The sequence below is a fragment of the Paroedura picta genome, chromosome 2 (assembly GCF_049243985.1).
Source record: "Paroedura picta isolate Pp20150507F chromosome 2, Ppicta_v3.0, whole genome shotgun sequence".
NCBI lineage: Eukaryota > Metazoa > Chordata > Lepidosauria > Squamata > Gekkonidae > Paroedura > Paroedura picta.
The window spans coordinates 165,631,397-165,654,521 of record NC_135370.1 but is presented as its reverse complement, the minus strand read 5'-3'; the positions used below and the strand labels follow the sequence as shown (position 1 = coordinate 165,654,521).

The window sequence follows — 23,125 nt, the reverse complement described above, 5'->3', positions numbered from 1 at the left end:
TTTTTTAGAGTACTCAAATGCCAAAAGCCACTGATGGCTGAGAAGCTATATATAAATAAAAATAACGGGTGGGAGAGAACGTTAGAGTTCTAATCAAGCTGCAGTCCACCTACAGTTAGTCCTTTGGTACAAACACACTTTTTTGGGTATTCGTCATGATTACAGCAATTAAAGCAAGGTGTCCCAACATGGCACCCACCAGCACTTGCCGTGGGGTCCTCCAAGCTTTTAAAAAAGTAGACGGGGCAACTGTAAGACACAGTTACTGTCCATAGCAGGGGGAGTCAAACTGCGGCCCTACAGATGTTCATGGACTACTATTCCCACGAGCCCCTGCCAGCGAATGCTGGCAGGGGCTTATGGGAATTGTAGTCCATGGACATCTGGAGGGCTGCAGTTTGACTACCCCTGGTCTATAGTCACACTGTGAATCTGTCGTGGTATTTTGTTATAATCTATTATGATCAATTCAGGAACCAATGTTATGTTTGCTGTTACTAGATAATATAGTATAGCGATCCCCAACCTGTGGGCTGCGGACCACATGTGGTCCTTCAACTAATTGGAGGTGGGCCCCGAAGGACGCCTTCTCCCCCCCCCCCCCCGGCCCTTTACTTCATCCCCCCCCAGCCCTTTACAACACACTTCATTGTTGTGGCGTGTCTGTATCTTATTTTGAAGGGATGTTTAAACATTACCATAGCGATCGGAGAGCGTTAGGGCAGTGGTTGAGAGTAACCTACCCCCCCCCCACCGGGCCTCAGTAAAAGGCATTGAGTGGTCCCCGGTGAGTGGTCCCCGGCGTTGAGTGGTCCCCCGTGATAAAAAGGTTGGGGACCACTGATGTAGTATACTCATGACATTTTATGTAAGCAGCCCTGAGCCTTATGGGAGAGCGGTATAGAAATTCAAGAAAATATAATAAACAAACAAACAAAAAACTTCTTTCAAAGGGTTTTTCCACAGCTAAATCAAATCAAATCAAATTTTATTAGAGTCGTTCAGACCAAGTTATATAAAGTTAATACATAAAAGACCAAAAGAATATGGTCATTTAATATAATACAATTTAAAACAGATCATGAAATAGAACTTAAAATTATGCTCCTTTAGAGCATTGGAATTTTATGGCAGCGGCACAAAACTTGGCCAGCTGAGTTATCACCTGGGGGGGACTCATCACTTAGCAGCCTCTTTGCTCGATCTACATCGTGATGTTCTAGCAACTTTTTAACGAGTGGTTTTTCCACAGCTATAGTAGCAACCACAGGAAGCTACTTGAAGCTCAGGGCAACTGGTAAGCTCCCAGGTTTCTTTAGTCAGTGAATGGTTCCATTTCCCTCTCAGACTTTCTTTCTTTGTTTCCCTGCTTCTCCTCCCTCTCCCACATTTCTTTTTATTCTCCTCATTCCCCTGCTGGGATTCTCTTGGAATGCATTTGGCTCCGGTTAATGTGGCAGCCATTTTGGGTCCAGCTCTGCCTTCTGTGGCAGCCATTTTTAACTTGTACTCATCGTCCTGCTCAAAATTCCAAGGTGCCTGCAGGCTCAAAAAGGTTGGGGACCCTAGAAGTAGAGGGCTCTTGGTCTGCTCCAAAAAAGGTGAATGGAAAAACAAGCAAACCATATGGCTTGATGTCCTTGCTTTCACATTGAGAGAGGTGTGTCTCACCTTGACCAGGGCCAGGGCCTTCTCGGTCCTGGCCCCAACCTGGTGGAATGAGCTCCCGGAAGAGCTGAGGGCCCTGTTGGAGTTATCAGCATTCTGCAGGCTCTGTAAGACAAACATTTCCGCCAGGCGTATGGTTGAGGCCAGGGCATTACCATCGGGGGATCCCTCAATGTGTGACAGATCAGGGTCCTCACTCCCAGTGAGAGAGGAGTTTTTGACCCATGTACTGAAGGGGGGTGTGGGAGATTAGAACTCTTATTGATCACCTTTTAGTTACTGTTTTAAGGGGTATTTTTAGGAGCTTTTGCTGTGTTTTATTGTATTGTTATAAACCACCATGAGAATTTTTGAGAGCGGGTGGTATATAAATGCAATAAACAAACAAACAAACAAACAATGGAGGAGGAGAAGCAACCTAAGCACATGGCTGCTATATGAACTGTTAGCCTGCAGCCTGTTAATCAAGATCATCCTTATCCATTGTTGCTCCTCTGTATATTTATGAAACAGCCTGGGGGTGGGACGTGTCCGGCTGTCCAAGTTAGAATAGGGCCAATAAGGGTGCAGCCAGCTTTGCCCTGATTGGCCCTGCTCCTGCAGCTCCCGCCCTCCATCCCTGGACTCCAGCCTCTTTGCTCTCAGACGCCTCAGCGCCTGGAGCCAGCAGCAGGCAAGGGGAGAAGGTCCTGGGCAAAGGGTCATGGTAGAGGGCTTGCTAACGAGGGCCTCTTGGCCTGCTAGGCTGGGCCTCCTCACGAGGGCCTCCCGGCCTGCTGACTGCCAGCTAAGGAGCTCTGTCCTGGCCCTGATAACAAGCTGCCCAGCCCCCACCCCACTTGATTTGGCTGCAAGCTGCGACCCAAAGCCACCTTAAGCTGCCTGGCCAGGGGAGGGGGCCCTATCAAGGCCCGTTTTTAGGGCTTTGAAGCTAGTTTACTATCTCTTCCATTCCTTGCACTCAGCTCAGTCAGTTTGGGTGTTGTAGCAAGATATAACAACTTTCCCCTTTTTTCCTTATTTTCTCGCCTTCTTTTCAATACTTTTCTAATTCATTTCTAACTTCCTCCACCTAATTTTTCCATGCTCCCCATCCCTTTAATGTTCACTTTTGGGTCTGAAGATCTCATCCACATCCTAGTTGGCAACAGGATTTACTTCAAAGTAGTATAGTAGCAAACCTTTGTTAATATTATGAACAGCAGGTGAGGGGGGAAGAAGAGTTAGTATTTTCCCATGACTCCCCCTCCTCCAGCCAGGGTAATGGACCATTAATCTGTTATAGAGGTTATACACGTGGAACAGAAGTTACAACTCCCAGTTCAGGCACTAGGTTGCTAATCATTACTGTCCTGGTAGAAAATCTAATAGCCCTTCGTAAAGGCCATCATGACAAATGATGTAATGTTTTTCTTTAAAACTTTTTTAAAAACATTTTTCTATAAAAGATTATTGGATGGCATATTTCAGATTTGGAAAGAAAACAAGCAATCTATGGTTAATTTTTGCCAATTCATTAATAACACCCATAGCATTATTAAATTTGAAATGACCTATAATGCCTCCCTTTCTCCAGAATCACAAATAGAGGGTAGCATTAGAGTTCATCAAGCCATCACCGACTGGCTTGCAGAGTCCCCCAGGGGGCAGTTCTCTCCCCAGTACTATTCAACATCTTGCTCAACTGGTGCGGAGGTTTGGGCTGGGTTGGCACTAATATGCTGATGACACCCATCTCTTCCTCCTGATGGATGGCTGCCCTGACTCTCCCCCAGAAACATTAGCCAGCTGCCCGGAAGCCGTGACAGGGTGGCTCAAGCAGAGCTGTCTGAAGCTCAACCCTTCAAAGATGGAGGTCCTGTGGCTGGGCAGGAAAGCTCCAAGCGAGGAAGCGCACTGCCCCAACCTGGATTGAGGGCACCTATCAGTGGCCCACTCCACCAGGAACCTGGGGGTGATTCTTGATGCCTCCCTTTCAATGGCTGAGATCACGCTGGTAGCAGAGTTGGCATTTTACCATCTTCGCCAAGCCAAACCACTAGTGCCCTAATTGGCCCTGGAACACCTAGCCACAGTGATCCACGTGACAGTAACATCTAGACTGGACTTCTGCAACTCACTCTGTGCTGGCCTGCCATCCTTGATTCAGAAACTACAACTGATCCAGAACGCAGTTGCACGTGTCCTCACACCAACACCTCAGATGTCCCACATCCAGCCCATCCTCCAGCAGCTGCGCTGACTTCTGGTCAAATTCTGGATCAGGCTTAAGATTTTGGTTATCACCTTTAAGATCACACACAATCTGGACCCAGTATACCTAAGGGATCGCCTCTCTGCCTACGCCCCTCAAAGAGCCTTGTGCTTTACAACCTCCAACCTTCTGGTGGTCCCTGACCCCAAGGAAGCCTGATTGACCTCAACCAGGGCCAGAGCTTTCTCCATCCTGGCCCCCACCTGGTGGAACAAGCTCCCAGAGGAGATCAGGGCCCTGACGGAACTTGAACAGTTCTGCAGGGCCCACAAAAGGGAGCTCCTCTGCCAGGCATTTGGTTGAGGTCGATCTGAACCACCACTTCCCATCGGCCCCCAAGGCTCCCTCCGACGACAATCATTACAGATCTGCCCAAACCACTGGGCCTCAGTACAAATTAATCAATGTTTCTAGTATTCTACTGTTCTATGTTTACTATTTTCATTATATTGTTGTTAGTTACTGTTGTTACCACATTACTATAAACTGAGTTAATTGTATTGTTCCCATTTCATGTAAACTGCCCTGAGCCTTCGGGGAGAGCAGTATATTTAATTAATTAATTGATTGATTAATAATCTAAAATGCATTTACTCAAGACAGAAATCAGATAGAAATACCTTGCAGGCAGAGATTTATAGAAAGCCTACAGGTGCTAATTTATACCTACCAGGAGATAGTTCCCTCTCAGGGCACTTAATTTGCTATTCCCCCAGTTATTAAGACTGAGGAGGAACTGAAGTGCAGAAACTGACTTCCAGAGGCAAACTAGGATTTGGATGAGCCAATTCCTAGATAGGGGTTACTCTTCAAGAATATTAAAGCATGCTTATTTCAGGGCCTACAATACATCAAAGAGAACTTTACTTACCCCAAGAGTTAAAGAATGGAGGGCTGCCAACATGTTAATTCCTTTGACTTACAACAGTACATATAAACCAGTTCAGACAATTATAGATAAATATTGACATCTTCTGTTTAACATCCCCAGGTGTTAATCCTCCCATTGATGGACAAAAGAGCCAGAGGTGAAGGACAACAGGTGTGAAAGCGGGAGTACAGCATTTAAGGCTTTTCCCCATGTGATCGCTGTGCAGCCTATGCAATCACCCAAAAAATAAATTTACAATTCATCGAATGATAGAACTTTCTCTATTAATTCATCCTGCAATTGTTAACCTTAAAGGAGTAATTTATGTTATCCAGTGTCCTTGTAACTTAATGTATGTGGGAATGACTACTGGGCCTGTCAAAATTAGGACCCGTGAGCATAAGACTTCCATTACACTAGAGAAATTTAACGTTCCGCTTGTCAACCACTATCTCACGGCCGGCCACACTGAGGAGCAGCTGCCATTCTGGGTGGTGGAATGTGTTCTGCCTGTATCTCCAAGCCTGCACAAATGCCTACAGAACAGAGAGTGTTCTGAATTCGCCATCTTCAGACGTTGACATGCACAAGACTGAATGAAGAAGTGGGCTGGACTCGCTGTGTCTGAATGTGGGAGGCATTTGTTGTTAGATGCCTGCTGCTCTCCAATGGGCAGTGTTGATTCTTTGGTTTCCCCCCCTTCTCCCTCCCCCCCCCCTTTCCTCCCTCTCCCTACTACACAGGAGTAGAATTACACAATACATAGGAGGTATTGCATTGTCCTTTTGTTCCATCATATAGCTGACCTTGTTGCTTGCAGGCTTAATTACTTTCAGGTTTATATACTCATTGGCACATTTTAACATTCAGCTCATATATAATTTTCACTTTATAACACCAATGAAGGTTTTTTTTTGTTGTTGTTGAGTGCAGTTGCCATGCAAAGAGATTCCTGGCCTGGTTTAACAAATTACAGCAAGTCACATACTCCATGAGGTAGAAGTGTTCAGGGGCAAATTTTTTATAAGATTTTCAGTACAGTAGGAAAAATGCTTATTTCTATTATATCATTTTGGTTTTCAGATAGTGACAGCTGGTCAGCATTGATCTATAGCAGTGATGGCGAACCTATGGCATGGTCAGCATTGATCTATCTATAGCTGTGGTGGCGAACCTATGGCACAGATGCCAGAGGTGGCACTCAGAGCCCTCTCTGTGAGCACATGCGCCATCGCCCCAGCTAAGAGTTTGCTAAGTCAGCCTGCATGAGGTCCCACTTCCCGGTGATCAGAAAACAGGGAGGACTCTTCCCATGTATTCCCTGGCCCGGAAAGCAACTGGCTGGCTTGGGTCGCTCAGCTGAGCTGGCGTCTGCAAGCGTGGGTGGGAGAGGGAAGGCTGCACCCAACAGAGTTCGGGGAGGGCAGAGCTGAGCCAGACCCCACCGAAGATGCCACACCCCGCTGCCCACCCAGCCTTGCCACCTCCCCTCAATGGAGCAAAGGTAAAGAAGGAAAGGAGGGAAGGAAAAGGTGCAGGGGGAGGGGAAGGGGGGGGAACAAAGCCTAAAAATAAATGGCCCAACAACAAAGTGTATTCTCAAAAAATGTGTGTTTTTTCAAAAAAGTCACAGAGCCATAGAGTTGGAAGGGATCATACAAGTCATCTAGTCCAGCCTCCTGCTCAATGCAGGATCCGCCTAAAAAGCATCCAGCCGCTGCTTGAAGACTGCCAGTGAGTTTGTATTAATGATCACGTAGTAAGGACTTTGGGGCCGAAACATGTATGGTCTTATGTGGTCATCTGACAATGACCTGAGCGGTATAAAAATTTAATAAATAAATAAGTTCATCACTCAGAGTTTATAAGCCTGTTTTGACTTTTAATGCAACCTGATATTCAGGCCCTATGATTTTAACTTTGCTGCTATGTATACCGTTTCATAAATATTTCATTTGACATTATTTTATATGATGTCGCTTAACCCTAGCATATCATCACTAATTTTAAAAACATAATTAAACATTAGGTTTATAAAAAATATCATACCTAGTCTTTCTTCCCAGTTGGGACCCAAATCTCCATTGTTCTCCTGTACTCCCTCTTATCACACAACAGCCTTGTGAGGTAGGCCTGGCTGCGAGTATATCGCCCAGCAACCTCCCATGACAAGTTGAGGGCCTGAGCATTAGAGACTGCTGACAAGCTTTCTTATTACATGTTGCCTTGTTGTAAAGATAACCTGGCTCAGGGTGCTCCAGTTCCCTTCATTTTTGGCACTAACTTCCACCATCATTCTGAGGTTAGAGGCCATTTTTCAAACATCTAACATTATTTTCTGAGTTAAGCCTGCCACAGAGACCTTTAACTTCACTTGCAAAGAGTACAGTGTGGCAATGGCTTGCCTCACATGCCTTTCGGCTTTGGCCGTGGAACTCCCACAACCACCCAAAAACTAGTGGCCAATTTTGAGTCTCCTTTCAATATGGAGTAGTGGTTGTGGGAGACCCAGGTTCAAATTCCCACTCTGCCAGAGAAACTTGCAAGGTGACCTTGGGACCATCACAAACTCAAAGCCTAGCCTACCACACAGGGTTCCTGTGTGGATAAAATGGAAGAGAGGAGAGTGACGCAAACAGCTTTGGGTTCCCATTGGAGAGAAACGTGAAATACACATAGATAAATGAATAAACAAGCATAGACAGACAGGTCAATTCTTTTATTACTACAGAAGATTCATGATCACAGCAATCGAAGTGACTTGTTCGTTTTGTAAAGATGGTTTGATTCATGGTCATCTGGGAAGGGGGGGCAGATGGGCTCTTTGTGTGGGCGCCCATGATGGCTTTCAACAGGCCCATTAGGAACATAGTCACACATTGCACCCCTAGATACTCCTAGATCCAGGGCTTTAGCTTAATTCACAAGGCGCATCTACAACCAGGAATACTATTTCCTACACCATCACCCATGCTTAGTATCTCCTGGACGACAAACATCTGACCACATATATGATTTGGAACCCTGTAGGACTGGAATACAGCAACATACATTCTGGATACAGCATATCCAGAGCACTAGACTGACTCACATAATTTCCTATCAGCCTGGCTTGAAATCTTAAAGAAATAAGCCTGGTTAGGGGGTGAAACAAAACAGCTGAGGAAAGGATGCTAAAAGAGGACCTGGAGGGGCTGGGACACATACAGATAAGGTTTCCGTCATTCCGACACCCTCTACATGAAATCATCCCTGAGCTTCTGCTGTACAGCTCCTCTGGTGGTGGAACGCGTCATGGTGTTTTCATTGCAAGAGACATTCAGAGGTGGTCTGCCATTGCCTGAGTCGGCATAACAACCCTGGGCTTTCTTGGTGGTCTCTCATTCAAATTCTGGCCAGGGCTGACTCTGCTTAGCTTCCAAGATCTAACCAGATTGGGCTAGCCTGGGCCAGCCAGGCCAGGGCACAACTCCTCTAACACATCTCCTATCTACAGGCACCAAAATCTTAATAATTATTATTATTATGAACAAGATCTTTATTCTTTCTGAGAGCCCACATTACTGCTACAAGATAGATCCACCATCAAATGCAAAATTTCTCCAAGCAACACGTTTTTATTGTAACTACCCAGAAGTCACAATCACCACCACAAGAAATTTGCTTTCGCAGGGACTTCGGAAAGGATGCAGGCAGGTTTGCTGCTCAGCAAGAGTGGGGGAAACATCTGACTTTGGAGAAGTTCCCCGTATCACTGACTGTTATATAAAGATCTTGTCACGAATCCATCTTGGAGTGTCCTCCTCTAAATTGTCTGTGATTCAGATGTACTCTGGGATGAAAGGGAAACAAGTCTTTCTTGGCTTTTGTGTTACCAACTGAAAGCAACCGTCCTTAACATTTAGCTCATCGCTGAGGTCCATATGTTCCCAAAGAGTGCTCTGAATACACAGCAACGTTCATCATGCTGCTCCTTTTATTTCCCCACTAATTAATCCATGATCTCATACACTGGCGGGCTTCAGGACAATGCAGAGTGATTAATCCATTCCTCCCACAGTACCTTTCAGCTTAAAAGCATCTCACCGACTCACAGAGTAAGACAGTAAGGGACGGGCCAGAAATAAGAGACAATTGGAGGATATGCACCATGTAAATAACTCGTATTAGCATCTGACAGACAACCAGATCAAGACTTTCACAGAAAGCTATTTAAAAAACAATGTTTAACAGCACTACACAAAAAGGCAGATTAATTTTAAATGCAGGAAGGACAATGGGAAAAAATTCAGAATAACAATTTTAAAAGAAGCTATGAATTCATTTTTTTTAAATTCACACTAGGGAATACTTGTGTTAGGGAATGCCTGCAGGCCAATGGAAAACCAGGTGAAATCTGTAAAGTTCGAGGACAGACCAGGATTCGACATTTACAGTATTTGCTGGCGTATAAGACTACTTTCCCCCCCAGAAAAACATGCCTCCAAGTGGGGGGGTCGTCCTATATGCTGGGTGCACTTCAGTTGGGATAGACAGAGCTGCCCATAGTACTGTAATGTAACAAACTCTATATTTTGAGTGGAAATGTTGGGGGGTCGTCTTATATGCCCAGTCGTCTTATACGCCGGCAAATACGGTAATTTAAGAACACGAGAGCTGAGGGTCAAGACTATGCCGTTCAAACAGCAGATACACAAGTACAAATGCCAAATGTGGATAGAGAACAGACATTACTTCTTGCAGCTTGCAATACCATCATGCAAGTTGTGTTTTACCCACCCTTTCAAGGCATGTAACTGCAACGTAGCGCTCAAAGTTAATGGTTAAGTGATGCAAGCTTTCAAATATAAAGGAACTACAAAGGTTTCAAGGAGCCCTGGAAGTGGTGTCAGCTGGTCACACTTCCCCTGCTATACCCCTGGAAGTTAAATATCACCAGAAGTGACATTACCCCCTGCATTAACAGGCAGGCTCAAGGAGGACTGAGGGAGGAGAAGGAGGAGGTGGTTCAAAGCAGAAATAGGCGTGTAAGCTCCACCCCCTCCATGGTGCAGGAACCATGAGAGAACTCAATCATGCTTAGGAGGGGAGGAGTAATGGAAGTGGTGATTCCCTAACGTGGCTGCATCCATTAAGGCAGAAGGGGAAAGGCCACGGAACCCCTCTGGAGCTTTCACGGACCCCTGGCCTATCCCTGACAAAGTCCATTATAAGACCTCCTCATAAGGTGGTACAGAAAGAAGTCATATGAAATCCAGACTCTGCTCTACACTAGTTGGGGGCCAGGACCGCATAGGCCCTGGCCCTGGTCGAGGCTAGGCGTGCTTCCCTAGGGCTGGGAACGACCAGAAGATTCTCACTCGCAGAGCTCTGCGGGGGACATAGGCGGTCCCTCAGGTATGTGGGTCCCAGCCCGCGTAAAGCTTTAAAGGTTAGAACCAAAACCTTAAACCGGATCCGGACGGCAATTGATAACCAGTGCAGCTGCCTCAGCACAGGCTGGATGTGGGCCCTCCAAGGTGTGCCGGTGAGGACCCTAGCATCTGCATTTTGCACTAGCTGGAGTTTCCGGATCAGGGACAAGGATAGGCCCACGTAGAGCGAGTTACAGAAATCTAATCTGGAGGTGACCGTTGCATGGATCACAGTGGCCAGGTGTTCGGGGGACAGGTAGGGCGCTAGTAGCCGAGCTTGGCAAAGATGGAAAAATGCCTGGCCGGCTACTTTCCTGACCTGCGCCTCCATAGTCAGGGAGGCATCAATGGTCACACCCAAGTTTCTGGCCTGGGATGCGATGTTAAGATGCGCCACTGCCAGGGTGGGTAAACGAGCTTCCTGTTCCCGCCCCCTACTTCCCAGCCACAGGACCTCCATCTTGAAAGGGTTGAGTTTCAGGCGACTCTGCTTGAACCATTCTGTCACCGCTTCCAAACATCTGGCGAATGGTTCCGGGGGAGAGTCTGGGTGGCTGTCCATGAGGAGATAGAGCTGGGTGTCGTCAGCGTACTGATGGCAACCCAACCCAAAACTCCTTACCAGCTGGGCCAGAGGGCGCTTAAAGTGGTTGAATAGTGTAGGGGAGATAACCGCGCCTTGTGGGACCCCACAAGGGAGTCCATAAGGGTGCGAGAGCTCATCACCCACCGCAACCCTCTGGGTCCGGTTCTGGAGGAAAGAGAGTATCCAGCGTAAGGCTATACCCTGTATCCCCGTACCGGCGAGGCGGTGGACCAATATCTCATGGTCCACGATGTCAAAAGCAGGTGACAGATCCAGAAGGACCAGCACGGCTGACCCGCCTCTATCCAGCTGGCGACAGAGATCATCCAGCAGGGTGACCAACACCATCTCCACCCCGTGGCCAGGGCGGAAGCCAGACTGATATGGATCGAGTGCCGAAGTTTCATCCAAGAAAGCTAGGAGCTGGTCCGCCGCGGCCCTTTCCACCACCTTACCCAGGAACGCTAAGTGCGACACCGGGCGGTAGTTGGCAGGGTCCCGCGGGTCCAGCGTTGTTTTTTTCAGGAGAGGGCGAACCACCGCCTCCTTCAGCCGCTCGGGGAATTCCCCGGAACTCAGGGAAAGGTTGATAATATCCCTGAGTTGGCCTCCTATCCCCTCTCCGCTCCCCTCGAGAAGCCAAGAGGGACAGGGATCAAGGGGGCAGGTGGTCGCTATGACCGACCCCAGCAACTTCAGAAAAAGAGAGCTGTGGTGGACTCCCCCACTCTGACCAAGTCATTCTGTCTATTCGGATCTATGCCATAGTAACCTCAAAACTAAGCTACTATAGCACACTTTATCTGGACCTGCCCTTGAAGCAATTCCTAAACGTAAGCAAAATGCAGAGGCTAAGTTACTGTCAGAAAATGTCAAGATGATCGTAGAACACCAATAAAACCATTTGAAAATATATTTTGCAATTTCTTAACTGGTTGCCAGACAGTTTCCAGGTTCAAATCCAGGTGTCACTCATTACTTAAAGTCTTCATGGTCTGAGACACACATATCCATAAGTCAATCTTTCCCATTACTCTCTAGAAACAGAGCTGGAAGAGACCCCCCTACACAATGCAGAAAATTCACAGCTACCTTCCCCCACCCCACTTGCCCTGGTCTAGGTCCAGAGAAAGGCCAATCTAGCCTGGAGGAAAATTCTTTCCCAACGCCAACCTGGTGGTCAGCAATATCCTGGGAAAGGGCCATAAGAGCCAAGCACTGGCTCGTTTCTTCCTGCCCCCTCCCTCTCACAATCTGCCTAGTGAGTGACAGAATCAGCATTTCCGTCAGATGGCCATCTGCTTAAAAACCTCCAAAGGAGGAGAGCCACCACCTCCCGCGGATGCCTGTTTCATTGAGGAACTACTCTAACTGCCTGGAAGTTCTTCCTAATGTTTAGCCAATAACTTGGTCAGCTCCATACAGATGAACAGGGTCATTTGAAGACTCACTTCTTTATAAGCCAAATACGTTCTGTCCCTGTCGAGGTCAGAAATTTTTCAACTACCGCTCATATCTAGTGGGACAACATACTAGAAAATGTATGGCACACAGACACATGCCTTCCACAATGTAAAACTGGACTTTTTAGGAAGGCCTTTTGTAAATTGGGTTGCTATATCAATATTGGTTTATAGAAGCTTTATTACTGTTACTAGCTGGCTGAAATATTTTCAAAATATAATTGTTATTCTATTGATTTATTTTATTTATAATTGGATTTGTATGACCGTCCCTGAAAGCAAGTCGGCTCAGGACGGTTTACAACACTGCTTAAAAACATACGAATATTATAATAAAACCAATTAGACAGTTAAAAATACAGTACAATTCTATTTCATTATGATGCCAAAGTTTAAGGCTATCGCCTTAAGATGCTGACCCTAATTTCAGGTGGGGGCTATTGTAGGAAGGGGCCAACTTTGGTGGTGTACTATCATTCATTCATTGGTCCCAACCAAATTCCTGATGGAAGAGCTGCCTCTTGCAGACCCTTTGGAACTGGAAGGGTCACAACTCTTTTGGGAGCTCATTCTACCAGGTGGGGGCCAGGACTGAAAAGGCCATGGCCCTGATTGAGGACAGACAGACAACTTGAGGGCCAGGGATCACCATCACCAGCCAGTTCATATTAGCGTAGCCAAGTACTCTTTAGGGGGATATAGTCAGTTAGGCAATCACTTGGGTACGTTGAGCCCAGGCCTCAAATGGCCTTAAAGGTTAAAGCAAAACCTTGAACCTGATCTGGAATTCAACTGGAAGCCATTGTAGCTGTCTGAGGGGAGGCCGCATATGGGCTCTCAAAATTATTTACTAAATATACATAAAAATAAACACACAAAATCACATCATGTTTATTTAAGGCATTGGAAATGTTAATTTTTATTTATTTATTACAGCACAGATGGCTCATGGTAGATTACAACAATCCACATATAAAACTCATAAAACAATTAACCTCCCCCTTTACCCCTTCGCACACCAGCCCCCAGCTGGAAAACATCCCAGTTCTAATTTTACCAGGAAGCCTACCTCAGAAACTTTAACATTCTTTCCCACAATATATAAAGCAATACTGGAGACATCTCTGAAGGTTGTCTTTCATGGCCAGCTTTTCAATTCTCCTTTCTTGTCAGAAGACAAGAGCAGAACGACACAGCAGAACAAGAGAATCCAGTCATTCCTATATGAGTCAGTAAACATGAATGTTGTCAAAAGATATATCATGATAAGGACACAAGTGAACTATACCTTACCCTTCCACAACTTTTCCAAATACAGAGAACCAATCACTTCTCAAATTACTGAATGCTGGTTGTGAAGCCTGGTTTAAAGATGGGCAGAGGGTCCTGGCAGCCCACCCACTCTCCTGCCATGCAGGCAGCTGGCTGGAGTTGTGTGGTGGGCATGAAGTGTGCCTGCCGTGGACTGCGCTTGCTAACCCAGCTGGCAGGAAGCCAGTGAGAGCAGCTGGGATAGGATACAGGACCTTTTCCACCCTCCCTATGGGTCCAGAGGCTAGTGAAAGTGGCAGAGCTGGGGCGGAGGGTGCCCACTTGGCTTCCCGCCCCATGACCCCATAGACAGGAGACCAGTGACATGCACAGAGTCACCCTCATTGATACCCTGTCATCAACCAGGAGGCCATGAACAGCGGCGGGGCCAGGATGAAGCAAGCCCACTCAGCTTCCTGCCACCTCCCCCAGCAGCCAGGAGGCTGGCGACAACAGCAGGGACAGTCCAGAGCACACCCGCTTGGCCGTCCTCCCCCATGAGTTCAGGAGAGTTAGCAGGGCCAGTGCGTAGCACAGGCAGAGGGACTTGCTTGGCCTCCCGGCTGGCAGGAACACAAGAAGAGAGGTGGGACTGGGGCCAAGGGCAGGTGGATGGGTGGCCAGAGGCCCATGGCTCACCTTCTCCTGGTGGCTCTTTGTTGTAATGGAAAGTGCCGGGAGGAGCAGGAGGGCAGGGAAGTGTGTCTCTGATTGGCCCTCAGTTGGGGAGAGCTCTCACCCTCACCTACCTCACAGGGAGTCTGTTGTCAGGAGAGGAAGGGAAGCTGCTTTGAGCCTCCCTTAAATATTAAAAAGCAGGGTACATGGCTGGAGCTCCCCCTTGACCTGGAACTGCGCCACTGCTGCTGGTAGCGCCCCCAGCAGGCGGCAGGAAGTCAGGGCCGCCAGCGGGAAAACAAGTGGAGCAGGGGCTCAGGCGGTGGTGATGTCCCTCGGCAAAACACTACCCCCCCCCCGGGGCCTCAGTAAAATTGTCAAGCGTTGACCAGTCCCCAGTGATAAAAAGGTTGGGGAGCACTGCATAGCACACCAGCTATAGCACCCCAAGCTCTAGTTGGTGGGGGAAGGGGGGGAGGAAAATCCCTGAACAAGCCCTGTGAACAATCCCATTGAACAAGCATGTCAGTTTCCCCCAAAAGAGTGTTAATGTCCCCAGATGAACATCTGTTGAAGATCCCAGGCCAAAGGAGGCATACATATATACACACACTCTAGCTTGGAGCCAGCAATACATAAACAAAAACATAAATTGCCAGAGTGCTATTCCACTTGATCTGGTGGAATGCCTTGTGTGTTTCTTCTGATAAATTACAAACAGCATTCTGGCAGGGACTCTTGGTAATTGTAGTCCATGGACATTGGAAAAGCCACAGTTTAGCCACCCCTGCAATAAGACATGCAAGAAGGAGGAGGAGGAAGAAGGAAGGAGAAGAGTTGGTTATTATATGCCGGTTTTTTTCTACCTGGAGGAGTCTCAAAGCAGCTTACAGTCGCCTTCTCTTTCCTCTCCCCACAGCAGGTGGGTGAGGTAGGTGAGGCTGAGAGAGCCCTGATTTCACTGCTCGGTCAGAACAGCTTTATCAGTGCCATGGTGAGCCCAAGGTCACCCAGCTGGTTGCATGTGGGGGAGTGCAGAATCGAATCTGGCATGCCAGATTAGAAGTCCCCACTCCTAACCACTACACCAAAGTGTCTCAACACCAAACTCCCTCTACACCAGTCTGGCGAACCCCTGATGAATTTAAAAGTCAAGAAAGGTAAAATATACAGCCTTCATGACTACTACTTATTATTTTTGGAGGAAAGTAGTATATTTTCTAGTTCTTGGCATAATGAAGGGATTAATATTTAAATAACTCATTGAAGATCAGACAAAAATGTGACTTCCTTGCGAGGATCCAATGCTTTAATTTACAATTCTGAATGTTGTTTTATTCATAACTGAAATACTGATTTTTCTCTACATGCTATAAGCTTCAAGACCAGACTCCCTGGTGGAGACTAACTTCTGCGGAAATAATTCCCGTATTTGAATGTGCAATATTAGCCTAAAGTGTTTGTTTTTGGAAAGCTACAATAGACTCTAAACATAATGCAGTCAACATGTGGGAAATGCGTTAGAACAGAGCCTTCCATGGAGGTGGCCTCATTTTACTGGCAGAAGCAATGCACATAAAAGCAAATATGGCAGACTTCATGGAATATTAATCTCGGAGAAACAGTAACTGATAAATGCACCTTCTTTACCATAGCTAGCAAGCCTATACACTTTGTGGTCACCAAGCCCGTGAACTCCACCAGCTGCAAGCTTTGCTCACGTTCAGCCCCAACTTTAAAGTCCCAGGTTGGTAGTGGAAAAAATAGGTTTATTGAATCTCGGGCAGTCCACCGTACACAGGTGACAGATTAGTATGTGTGGCAGGCAGCATCAATTCTATAATCAGTGAAGGTGAGGCAGTCCTGGCCCCTTTTCTCAATGCTAGGGCTTTATAATCAGAGTTCCCATTTGCCTGCTTACAGTGGGAGCCCTGCAGGCGATCCTGTCCCTTGGCCACTGATGCTCAGCTGAGTAGCAGGCAGAAACTGGGTCCAAAGGCCAGAGGGATGCGATCATCCTGGCAGCCCTAGTGCCTGTGATCATATGCAGGGTACTTTTATCTATTCCTCACTGGAATTAAACACAATGCTTTCAATCAGAAGGTTCAAGCAGACATGAGATGTGGGCCTCTCTTGTTTTGTTTTTGGTACCCAGCATGCTTAGTGCATTGATATTCTCTTGTTCGCTAGTTTAAGGGACTTTCTCATCATTCCATAAAACATCTTTCTAAGATCAGCCTGGCTTGATCAGTTCATCTAGTCCAACATCCTGTTTCTCACAGCATCCAATGCCCCAGGACCACAACTAGGAGCCCAGAGGCCAAACATTGTTGCCCTTCCAACAAAACCTCAGATTCAGCAGTATACTTCACCTGAACATGGAAGTACCATTTAGGCATCATAGCAAGTCACCACTGATCTATTCTCAATGAATCTGTCTAATCTCTTTCGACAGGCACTCATATTAGTGGTCATATTTATATCCACAGGCAGTGAATTCCACACTATAATGATTCACTGCTTAGTTTGTCCACCCTGGATTTATTACCCATCAGCTTCATCAAGTGCCATCAAGTTCTACTGTTATGGAAAAGGAAGAATGATTTCAGGTGCCACAGTAGGTTGAGGGCACAAACTGTACGTGTTTGACTTACGGGGAAAGAATTTAAACTCTTAAAGAAAAATTTTCCCTTCTTGTCTTTCCTCGCCCCTCGGTTTAATTTATAATCTGTACCATAAATAAAGACAGACAGGGATGGAGGGAGGAGTTGGGTTTCATCGCGTACCGGATTGACCAGCCGTCCAACAGGTAGGCTGCCTTGCCCCTGGCCACTTCCCCCTCCATTGCCAGCCCACTCCACTCAACTGCCTGCAAGAGATAAGGCAGCCAGTGACTATGAGCTGGGAGGAGGGAGGAGGGCCTGGAACCACAGCTGAGACCAAGGCCTGGGAGGGAAGGGAGGCAAGCCCTGGCCTCGCCAGCATGTGGGGTGTGTGGGGAAAGCTGTGACCCCTGCCAGCACTCTCCCCTGCCATGAGAAGGCCTCTGTGGCCTTTCTAGGCCTTGGCCGGAATGTGGAGGGGGGGGAGGTGGGTCTCCGCCAGTGCTCTCCCCTGCCCAAAGAAGGCCCACTGAGGCCTTTCCGGGCCTCGGCAGGCCTGCCCGGGGCACGGGGAGAGAAGGCTAGTACCCATTGTATTTAAATTACAATGGACTATTTTTGCTAGTTGCTTATGATTTGCAGGCAGCCTCCCTTTCACCTGAGGATGAACTCATGCTGAAGACTAAATATTGCTGACTTCTAGGATTTCTTTATGCTGTAGCAGAAGAGGAATTCCTTGGTTGCTCATGAACAATGCAGTTGGTATATCATGGAACAGGCAAGTGTGTGCGTGTACGGAGATGTTACACCAGTCTTTTATAGCCCTGGACATCAGAGGTTATTACAGACCACCAGCTGACTCTCTGATGTGACAGGTGTATTGATCAAAACTCAAATTTACAAAAGTTAAAAAGAGCATTTAAAGTGCAAGAATTCACAAGGCTACAAAACTCAATGAGTTCCATGGGCCGCAGAAGATCTCAGAAAACCTACACACATAAATATGGAACCGGAATTGTTTTATTATGTTTTGATATTGTGATATCTTTACTGGTTTGGTTTATATACTGTCAGTAGCTTCGTTGTCTCTGCAAATTAGGTATGTAATCTGGAATAGAAAGGGGCCAAAGATTATATACAGTGTAGTGGTTAGGAGTGCGGACTTCAATCTGGCGAGCTGGAATTCATTCCCCGCTCCTTCTCCACATGCAGCCAGCTGGGTGACCTTGTGCTCGCCACAGCACTGATGAAGCTGTTCTGACTGAGCAGTGATATCAGGGCTTTCTCAGCCTCACCCACCTCACAGAGTGTCTGTTGTGGGGAGAGGGAAGGGAAGGTGACTGTAAACAGCTTTGAGACTCCTTCGGGTAGAGAAAAGCAACATATAAGAACCAACTCTTCTTCTTCTATATTCTGCATGCAGGGGCAACAGGCATTCCTAGTATGTCCCTCCAAATGGATATGAAAGACTATTTCCTTGTAGAGAGACTAACAGGATAAACTATACTGGGAACAGGGACTGAAACAATGCACTTTCAAGTGGATCCTCATCATATCAAAAGGACTAAACCAGAACACTGGTAAACAGACAAGATGCCTGTAATGTTTTTGTGCTGCAGCATTTCCACTCAGATTCAAACTTGGATTGGACAGAAACCAGCAGAGGAGTCAACTACCAGAGATTGTAGACTATGAGAAACAAATCCACAGTATTAAAATGCACACATCTCCACAACTACAACAGTAATCGTGCTATGCCCTGCCAGTAACAGCGCAAAACATTGCCGCTTTTGGTATATAGCTGTGAGTTGATGCTGACAGGAAAGAGCAGTGTTGCAAGTACCCTATAATGCAATTTATTATTATGGATGCTTTAAGCCAGTGGTTCTCAACCTTTCTAATGCCGCGACCCTTTTATACAGTTCCTTTTATACAGTTCCTCACGTTGTGGTGACCCCCAACCATAAAATTATGCAAGTGTTCTTTCACAGAAATTAAACCGAAACTGACCCATGACGTGAAGATCCATTGTTCATGATTGTATATGAATTGTTTTTTTATCTGGGGTTTCTCAGTTCAGCTCTGCCTCTTGTCCCACCATGCCAATCTCGCTCTTTTCCATTGTTCCAGACAGACAAATGCTCTATCTCAATCTACCTTGCAAGGCAGTTGTTTAGATCAGTGGTCCCCAACCTGCGGGCCGCGGCCCGGTGCCGGGCCGTGAAGGCCATGGCGCCAGGCCGCGCCTCCCCCGCAGTAAAAAACTTCCCAGGCCACAAGCTTGCGGCCCAGGAAGCTTCTTACTGCCGGAGGGCGGGGAGAGGGAATCAGGGCCGCGCATGCATACATGCACCATGCGTGGCCGAAATCGCGCACGCGCAATTTCGGCCGTGCGTGGGCCATATGAGCATGCGCAACCGCCACGCATGCGCGATGCGTGGGCGGGGCAGTTGCCCTGCCGGTCCCCAGCCTCAGAAAGGTTGGGGACCACTGGTTTAGATGAAATAGAAGAAGAGCAATGTCGGCCACTTTGGGACCCCCTTGGAGAGAATGCAAGCCTGTCCCTTTTAAGCATGCAAAAAAATCGATGAATGCCTGAAAACATAAATCTTAAATACAGCTTCTTCCACCTTGCCCATTAGTTCAGGTAATTCCAGAATCCAAAATCCTTGCCATTAAAGAACATTTCAGCAACATGTGTCTCCATGTCTCAGCACTGCAGATTATTTATTTTGAAAATTTATACTCCTCAGCAGAGACCTGCTTCATGTAAAGATTAACCTGCTCAATATTAATGTTCTTTTTTCATAGTCAACAGTTTCACCTATCCAGTTCATTCTAGTAAATTTTAACTGCATTTCCTGCATCAGCTAAACTAAACATATATGCTAAAGAATTGCCCCAATTTTTTTCAATCTTCACAGGGCCTCCAGTCAAACTTGTCTCTTCACGTCCCCCAAAATGTCTTAATCTGATCTCCATTCATCCCTTTTCACCTTCTTTCACACCATTCTCTATGATTGAGACACATTCCAAAAGTTCCTACTGGGTTATGAAGCCACCCTTACTCTCTCAAAACCAGCTCTGTAACAGGTTCCCCTTAATTTTGTTTCCTCATGGGCCAGAAACTACACATCTCTATTATCTGATCTCCTCAGGGAAGTAACTGTGGGTCCAGTTCTACCACATCTTATCAAGCCAGCTAATCCTGTAGAAACCCAACGCATGTGAGAAGGGCGTGCATGAATACTCTGGCAGCCGGTGCGCAAAGAAAGCCACAGACATGAAGAATGATACATCAGAAATGCTCATTAGCTAATGTGCTCCACTAAGTCTGCTATTATCGCAGCAAAATGCCTACAAATCTTGCAGGAAAGCAGGCAGTTTCATCCACAATTATTACCGCTCATAATATATCACCATCAGTAATGACAAAAAGGCATGCAATCCAGCAATTCTGCTCAGCAACAGAGCTGGGATACATTACAGACAAGGCTGTCTTGCCCATAATCTAAACATTGATTGATAGAACCTCATCCTTTGTGTCTGATTTAGGAGAACAGTGACCTCCCTGTTCTCTAATTTAATGCAAAATTCAGAAATCTAATAACATAGAATGCAGACAGGGCATTTCACACTTGACACTACCCCACCCTTTCATCAGATGTTAGAGTTTATCTAAAGATAAAAGCTTTGTCATACTGCATTAAAAGTTTTGAGATACTAATACAGTTGACAATCAGAATAATTACAATACTTAAAAGGTAAATCCAGTACCCTTAGAATGCTGAGGTATTATTAGACTGAAGACAACTTCTTTATAGTTTCCTTTAAATGAAATGATCCCCTTCATGTTGTCCTATTGGCAATCCATACCCTTAGGTCGTGCTACTATATATCCAGTTAACCAATATCAATCCTTGTTACAGAAGTGACCCCCCCTTCACTTTAGCCATAAAACTACTGCCAATTAAGCATCAGTTTGTCAGGCTGCCATCCGAGCCCATCAGGTGAGTTAACCAAATCCTGACAAAACAGGCCAGAAACTGAAGAACTAAAAAAGAAGAAAAAGAGGCAGCTTTCTCCCCTCCCTTCCCACACAGACTGTGGCTTACTCTAAAAAAAACAAAAAAAACCCCAGCCTCCCAAGGAACCATAAAACTTCCACACTACTCTGTCAGAAGCATTACCAGAAGTACACAGAACATCAGATATCCACACATATATATATTTAAAAAAAAAGATTCCCAAATCCACATTCCTGAGAAACTGCCAAGGCTTCCTTTTTTTTCTCCCCTCATTCAAAACCAAAAACGCCTGCAAAAATGATAAAAACCAGGCTTCGAGCAAACCCAGCGGCGGTGGCCGCCCCACGCCCAGACAGCAGCATTAGCTGCCTCCGTGCACACGAGCGAGGCTTCCCTTTCCTCCCCACTCCCGGCGCGACCCACGGCGGCGCATTCCTGCAACCCAGAGGCAGGAGAGGAGGGGGGCAGTTCAGCCCAACCCAACCCAGCAGTCCCTCAGCTTCCTCGCACGTCGCCAGACCAGCCATGCCCCCCACCGCCCCGCTGTCAGCCAAAGCGAACTAGTGCTCGCCCGCCCCACACACACACACACGGTCCTCCGCTTTCTCCAAGCCCCCTTCAGTGGAGGCGCCCGCAAAAGGCCCTGCCTGCCTCGTCCGCGCTTCCACCGAAAACCAGGCGGAGGCTCCTTCCTCGCCAACTTGGCGCTGCACCCGCGCCTCACTTGCAAACAAGCCGCCTGCGGAGAGTGGCCGAGGCGCCTCGCTCGACCCCCTCAGAGGGTCTACCCCCGCACCCCACCTCACCCTCTGCATTTGGGGGGACGGCGGCGGCGGCGGACTTTGCTCTCCTCCTTACCGTTGCAGAACTGCAGGAGCGAGGAGGTGTCGTAGAGGCTGCTGTAACTGGAGAAGCCGTCCTCCATCATCCCGGAGCCTGCCTGCCTGCCTGCCCCCGCCCGGGCTTTCTTTCGGCCCCTGGTCCGACTCCTTCCGCCGGCCCTCGAGCGCCGGCAGCTCCGCTCTCTCGCGCGCCCGGCTCCCTCGCTCTCACCCCCGCACACTGAGGCGAGCCGAGCTGGGGCCGGCCTGCTGCCTGCCTCGGCCAGTTGCCATGGCAACGCACTCACTCCGCCGCGGCTGGGGCGGCCGCCTCCTCCTCCTCCTCCTCCGAAGGGGAGTGGGAAGAGAAATGGGTGCGCGGGGGGGGGAGATTGGGGAGGGGCAGAGGAGTGGGCTCACAGACGCCCCCCAGTCTTGGGGGCAAGCAGGCAGGCAGGCAGTGGGAATAGGGATGCTCCTGCCTGAGACCTTTTTTTTCCCGCCCTCTCTCTCTCTCTCTGCAGAGGGTGGGTGGTGATGTCACTGCTTTGGCTCTCTAAATTTAGGATGCCAGCGAAGGCGGCGGGCATGGCTCTGGAGGGAGATGGATGGCATCCTCCAGGGACTGGGGCGGGGGAGCAGGGATGCGGGCGTTGTGTTTTTAAAGAGGTGGTATGGCGCTGGGGAGATAAGACACTGCCTTGCCCCACACTGGACTATTAATCACTCGCCCCAAAGAGGAGAAAAGGCAGGGGGGGGGGGCGGGAGAGACGCCGCTTGTCCCTAGGAACAATGGGTGTGTGGGAGATCCATCTGTCGACCAGGGAGCAAAGCACAACACACACAAAAAAGGGTCCTTCGAAGGGGGAAAAAGGAAAGCCACCATTGGAATGCATTGGGGTCTCCCCACACACACACACACAGACCCAGGGCGGGGTGAAGAACCAAGCGTTCTCTGGTGCAAAGAAATTTGGGGTGGGTGGGTGCAAGGATGGAGCAGAAGTGAGATGGTAATCTCTGGAATGCGGGCAGGCTCGGCCCTTCCAAACAGCCCTCCAAACGCGTGAAGGATGCGGGCAAAAAAAGAAACACATAACTTGATAAATACCGTGCCTGCTCGGCTTTTGCATGATTTGTGCTGTCGAGGGAAAGTGAGGTTTGCATCGAAGTACCAAAAAAGGCCGGCTCTTAACAGCGCAGTCCTAAACGAACTCACACCTTTCCAAAGCGACTGACTTCGGTGGCATTAGAAGGGCGTCACTCTGGTTTGCAACCTGCAAAGGGACTGGCTCGCTAATTTGGAGACACGCGGTTTCTAAAACATGTTTGATCCCACCCTTTCCCCAGGGCGTCCAGAAAAGCGACTCCCCGCAACAATCCTGTGAGGTAGGTTAAACTCGCAGAAAGTCCGGGGGCCCAGGTTACCCAGTGAATTTCATTACCGGGCTGGTACCCGGAAAAACTGAACCAAACACCCTACTTCAAAGC

At 47.7% G+C, this 23,125-nt stretch overlaps 1 protein-coding gene and 1 long non-coding RNA gene across 11 annotated transcripts in view; one reads left to right on the top strand and one right to left on the bottom strand.

The window, feature by feature from the left end:
* Positions 1-23,125, bottom strand: part of EML1 (EMAP like 1) — a 171,534-nt gene that overhangs the window by 64,966 nt on the left and 83,443 nt on the right. For 2 of the 10 annotated variants that reach the window (XM_077323660.1, XM_077323658.1), the window contains exon 1: positions 21,675-21,963. The exons of 6 other annotated variants lie outside the window; for them this stretch is intronic. In XM_077323660.1, the coding sequence (XP_077179775.1) occupies positions 21,675-21,744 (70 nt within the window). In that variant the 5' untranslated portion in view covers positions 21,745-21,963. Of the gene's footprint in view, positions 1-21,674; positions 21,967-23,125 lie in introns of those variants that run through there. 2 more of the 10 variants (XM_077323656.1, XM_077323659.1) reach the window with 2 other exon arrangements.
* On the top strand, positions 1,149-5,060 carry LOC143830742 (uncharacterized). The gene is made up of 2 exons (XR_013228588.1): positions 1,149-1,601; positions 4,914-5,060. It is a non-coding gene; the product is annotated as an uncharacterized LOC143830742 (long non-coding RNA).